The sequence below is a fragment of the Acanthochromis polyacanthus genome, chromosome 10, assembly GCF_021347895.1.
Source record: "Acanthochromis polyacanthus isolate Apoly-LR-REF ecotype Palm Island chromosome 10, KAUST_Apoly_ChrSc, whole genome shotgun sequence".
NCBI classification, from domain to species: domain Eukaryota; kingdom Metazoa; phylum Chordata; class Actinopteri; family Pomacentridae; genus Acanthochromis; species Acanthochromis polyacanthus.
The window spans coordinates 16132811-16138810 of NC_067122.1; the positions used below are offsets into that span (position 1 = coordinate 16132811).

Consider the following 6000-nt stretch of genomic DNA (forward strand, 5'->3'; position numbering starts at 1 on the left):
CAGCTACATTTTCATCTATAACAAAGTGACAGCCTGCATTGAAGTTTACAGCTGAATATTTTTAACAGACATTACATTTTTAGAAATAGAGCAGTAGCTGTGTTTCCTTGTCTAAACCTCCAGTGTTTTGGTTTTAAAACCTTTACTTAGCCCCAGGTTGTTTATCTGCCCTGTGTGTGTGTGTGTGTGTGTCATGGCAGGGATGGCAGCTGTCATTACAGGAGATGTTGTTAAAAATCACACTGACAACCCCCTCGCTGGAAAAACTGTGGCCCCCCCTGGCTGGTCCCTTATTCCCATGACCACACACAGACATCCCACACATTGGCTGGAGTCTCTGTTCATCATACATGCGATCTGCTCATCCTGAAAAGCAGCGCTTTGCAAATCTGCCATCATCACTTTCGCAGCATGATTTGCATCTCCTTTTTCTTTCCTGTCTCTTATCTCCACCCAACACCCACAAGATCAGTAAATCCTGTTTCTGGGATGACTTAATGATAATATCTCTTCCATGTAACACCGCAGATTAAACTCCAACATACAGCAGAGGACATGTCAAATAGTAATATAAAACAGCAAGCCAATTTGATGTAAATATGTAATTTTATTTACAGTTTAAATTTACAGATACTGAGGGAACACTAGGGGGGCTGACGGGGGGGTTTAAAGCGATAATGGAAGCAAATTCATCACCGTTGACGGAACGAAGGAACAAAATGATGGCCTCAGTCGGTGGGGAAAACCAACGGAAGGGAGAGCGAGGAGAAGAGAAGGGCGAGCCGTGAAGGAAACGCTTCAGTCGTGATACATTTTGAAGATACAGCTTTTGATGACGCCCATGTATCTGTCCCACACAACCTGATGTCTGAGAGCCAGAAAGAGAGACAGAGAGAGTTAGAAAGTGGAGCAAAGAGGCACTACAAGTCTCATGAGAAACTGTAATTGTGAAATCTGGGTGAGGAGAGTAAATGAGGCAATCTTTGTCCCTTCAGCGTAAAGGCAGAGGGGGGGGGTCTATGTTTCTTTTTATGAATATCTCTTTGTTAAGCTTGTAGTGGCGCAGGGCTGTGTAAACCCTTAACTACATTCCTGAGTGTTTGCATGAGAAACAAGGTAACTACAGTTTAAGAAATCATGGGCGAGATAGGGAGACACCCACTGGTAGAACAGGGACGTCAATTTCAGAGAATTTCAACATACAACTTCATGCTTGAGTAGCACTGGATAACTGCTGATGTGTATGTCCTTATTGGGTTGTTTTTTTTAGTTTCATAAAGCTCTCCACAAAAGTACGGCTGTATTTTCAGCATGGGCTACCCCTGGGAACTGATAACCCTGGCGTGGCTGTAACAACACTCGACCTGATAAGGTTGGGAGAATAAAAGCACATTAACTCACTTGAATGTGTCAAGAATGTGTGCAGAGTTGGTATAGTGAGTGAGGTAGAGTTTCATGTCCGCAGCTGTCCATCGGTCTGAACGGCACGGCTCAATAAACTGAGGGGGAAAACGGAAAAGGGAGGAGGTTACATCATACCGCCTCAAAGGCAGACAGAAGTTGGCACAGACGTCAGAAAATTTGGACAGGATGAGCTGTCTTTACTTACAGCTTGGGGGAAAAAAAGAAACAATACTTTGATGATGAATTCTCACCTTTTCCACAAGATCAATAAAAAAATCTCTGACATCTTTTGTGTTGGTTAACTTTGCGGCGATGTTGACGAGGCCTCTGGAAAGATTCTACAGAAACAAAGAAATAATCTCCATAAAAATATAGACATTTCCTTTTAATGTACAAATAACAGGCAGATTATGTTTAGGATTTTATGAGGTCCTAATGTTTGTCACCTTGAAATTAGCCTCCATCTCATTAAAAGCTTTAGTCTTTCCTCTGAGAGCTGTACAGACCAAGCTGAGCAGACAGAAGCCAACAGAAACGGAAATTACATATAAGACAGCAAGGATAAAATTAAAATAGAAAGCCTGTATGTTTTGGAGCAATCAGCAAAAGCTTGAGTTTAGGGTGTGTTTCTGTTACCTTTTGTGTTGATCCAGCAGATCTTTGTCAGTGATTAAAATCTTTAGTTCTTTCAACTCTTGTAAAAACTCTTTATCAAGATCCACGTCCATGTCTTCCACCATGTTATCTGCAAAGAAAAGTCTAGTCAGGCACTGTCACATCAGCTTAAATTCTGTTTTTTTCTTATTGTAATTAGCAGCATTTACTCATTGTCTTAGTATTTCAGTTCAGTTTTTATGTCATTACTCAAAGTCTGCCTAAATTAATTCACCTTTTTCTCTTACGCATTCATTCTGATGAGGGCCTGCAAAACCTGAAGGACCTCTGGTGGTCAGAGGGCTTCACTGACAGAGCTCTAAATGATATTTATTAGTTGAAATCAGCGTGGACAGCACACCTCCAGGTCTCATTTTAAGCCCTTTTTAAAATTTGTTGCACAGTTTCAGGTGTTTGTGTTACAACATTGTTCTTTGCTGATTTACCACCAATGCATTAACACTATGCAAACCTTAAACTAAGAGATGTTACACCAGTGTCATTTGATTAATGTGTTATAGAGCGAGTTAAAAAAAAAAAAAGGTATATAGGTCTCACATCTTATACAAGCACAAGGCCAAAAGAAACAACAAAAATCACTCACCAACGGCCCCAACTGTCCAGTTGTTGATAAGCTGCCCGGCACAGAAAGCAAAGTCCTGGAAAGTGAGATATTGCAGCTTTCTTTTCCCTGTCTCAAAGCGATTGTTGGTAAAGAAAACAATGGCAGCGTAATCCCTGAAACAAGCAGAGGAAACATAAGCGATAACAAAACAGAACAGGACAATCAGTTGTATTTATTGGTCTAGATATTCAGAATACTGGCCTTTTCATGTAGTGCTTTGTTTGGTGTTGTTATAAAACCAAGCACTAATTTATCACTTAACTACAACAAACTCATGTAAAGTTACAGCAATGCTTAGAAAAATAAACATGAGGCAGGATAGTGTTACTCTGCTCTCCTCACTGATTACCTTGCAAGCTTGTCAGAGAGAAGGAAATGCTGACGTATGTTCTCCACCAGGGGTCCCTTCAGCTCTTCTACAACTTTGAAAACGCGTTTGAAGTTGTCAAACTGAAATTAAATACATGAAGCAGGAGATTTACTGAAATTGCAACAATGTGACTTTTGCAAAACCTGCACAAGTTTTCCTATGACGCCTAATCAAATTTACCCACTGCTGGAAAATCAGCTTATTTACATACTGAAACCTGCTTTTCACAGAAAACTAAGAAAAGAAATTGCTATTTTTACCTGTCGTCTGCAGCTTTTCAGTGTCACACCTGTCTTGGCACTGATGTCATCCAAGTCTTTCTTCGTCCCTTTGGAGAGTTTCTTCCCCAGCACCTCACGGACAAATGCATCGTCAAAGGCATAATATCTAAACAAGGACAGACACAAAAGAGGACACTCCTCTGTATATAATCTCATCTGCAATGTCAACACACAAGAATAGGGTAAAATAGGTTGGTTGAATATTAAATACATGCCATATTGAAGGATAACACAGCTCAAGCAAGAAAAAGCTTCATAAATCCTGGGACACAAATTAGACAATTAAAAAAGAATGAATGAGAGCATCATTGCTGCACCTCTCTATAAGGACAGTCTGTCGATGGGGTGGGATCTGGAACAGCAGCTGGTTGGCCAGTTTCGCTGGACTGTGCAGCAAACGCTCACACATCTGGAAAGTCCTGTACTGGTCCATGGTGTCACTCAGCAGAACATCTGCACTTGCTTCACACTCATCCAGCACTCCTCCCTCCATGCGGACTTTTACTGCATCGTTCACTGTTGAACAAAGAACACAAGCACTGTAACATGTAATAACATGTAACTAGCACAGTTACCGCTGTTCTGTGAATAATCACTGGCAACGTCATGGTCATGGAGGTATATGATGTAGTTTGTGCAGAAAATTAGAGGCGTAAGTGAGTGTTCTCCTAACATTTGACTCAGAAATGTACATATGACCAACAGGCTAATCAAAGTGTGACATTGACTTCTCGGGAAAGAAACGTGTAGAGGCATCATGCTTTGAATTGATGATCATTTTGAGACACTAACTGTGTAATCACTAGTCTGATGTGCTCTAGATTAGGCGACAGACACAATCATAAGCAACTGAAAAAAAAATTGATAAAATACTGATTTTTTTTTTTTTTACTTAAATGCATCTGCAACATGCAAAATGTGATTGCATGAACAACCCTCCCTGGTCACCGATAAGCTTTTCATATCAACAGAAAATGGAGCTCCTTCATTACTTTAACCTGGCTGCCAAGCAGATCTTCCAAGGCGAGCTACGCTGCAGCTGCCTGGGCCTCTTGTTGCCCCGTTTACACCCACAGACCTCTCCTGATGAAGGCTACGATATGCACTTACCCTTGTCAGACAGCCTGTGCAAACCAAAAATATCCAAGACTCTGTTCCCTCTGGGTAAGTTTATTTGTTTGTGTTTTTTTTATAGTTGTGTCAACATGAAAATAGTTACCTGTGAAGCTTGACAAACAGGTTACAGTGGTTAAATTTGTCACGGTGATTTTCAAATGTCTACGGTGTTATTTATACCTGTGTATCCATCCAACCAGAGCTGGTAAACCTCCTCATCCATGATAGTGGTGTTACCTACGAATACATCCAGCTCTACAGCCATCTGCGTGGAAGAAAGCAGCAAAAGGCAAGAGATGTTCAAGGTGCAGTGTTAGGCTACAGTAACAATCAACAATCGGCTGTCTGGTTAGCTGAAGTGAACAAGAGTCAGCAGGTGATAATATACCTTGTTTTAAAAGTGGTGTTCCGAATAGAGTCGAGCAGTTAGCTTGGATATAAACTTGCCTGCAAAGTCTAATACTATTAGCTGGGTTTAGGTGTGCTCTCCATGGCTCACTAATTAGCTAACTTCCTCCATTAACGGTTAGCCTCCGATGCTAACTACGTCCGTGGAGTTGGCAGCCGTCAACGGACAGTAAACTGACAACCGGACTACAGAACGATAAATTAAAACCACACTGACACGACGGTGTAAACAAGCAGCCACCACAGGCGTAAAGTTCAGTATTTAAATCACGAACATCTATGAAACGTTAGCATCCCTGCGGTGCTGTTGGTGCGCAGTGTCAACAACAGCAGGCACACTTCCGGCTCCGTGACGTCACAGGGGAAAAAACGGCTCATGTTGGTTTGAATGTTTCGTAGGTTATAATCACGTTATTATTATAAATCACCACAAATTATTTTAAAAATCCCCATAAAATCATCACATTATCGTCCCAAGACATATGCAGTTTTCCTACGTTAGATATAAATTATACCTTTTGATATTTTCATGTATATTTACGTTCCATTTTCCATAACATGTGACGTCAACAACATGAATTGTGTATATATTATACAAAAAGAAAAATTCAGTTGTGTCTGATGTTTTACTTATGCAATAACTTTGTTTATTCAATTTTGATTAATATGTGTACCTTGTCAAAAAAACATTTAAACTAATAATAATAGCAATAGTAACAATAATAATAGTAAATGTATTTATATAGCACTAAAAAGTCATCATTATTTATAGAGCACATTTCAAACAACAACCTTTGACCCAAAGTGCTTTCCAGAAGTGACATAAAAGTTATATTCCAAATTTACCAAACAAGTTGAGGTTAAGGTTAAGATCCTACAGTGTTTTAGAATACTAATCACCTAACAGGTCTACAAACAAAGGTTAACACCCTGCAATAACATTATTTACAGAAATTTACCTAGCAAATTTAATATTGAGGTTAGAACGTTAAAGTGTTAAATACTCAGAAACCTGACTAATTTAGGTGATAAATTAAAGGTAAAACCCTACAAAGGTATACATGGAAATTCTGATGAATCCAGACATTCCCTGTGACAAACAACACACCCAAGAACAAAAAAACAGCGGGGAGGTTGGTGAG

General features: G+C 39.9%; 1 protein-coding gene across 1 annotated transcript; it reads right to left on the reverse strand.

Annotated features, from left to right (window-relative positions):
- Nucleotides 1-587: 587 nt before the first annotated feature.
- Nucleotides 588-5217, reverse strand: fibpa (fibroblast growth factor (acidic) intracellular binding protein a). The gene is made up of 11 exons (XM_022196686.2): nt 4839-5217; nt 4631-4715; nt 3652-3850; nt 3314-3440; nt 3033-3133; nt 2663-2796; nt 2041-2149; nt 1851-1914; nt 1656-1742; nt 1402-1499; nt 588-868 (listed from the first exon to the last, which is right to left on the reverse strand). Exons 2-11 carry the CDS (start codon nt 4713-4715, stop codon nt 799-801), a joined length of 1074 nt encoding a protein of 357 aa, XP_022052378.1. The 5' UTR covers nt 4839-5217; the 3' UTR covers nt 588-798.
- Nucleotides 5218-6000: the final 783 nt, after the last annotated feature.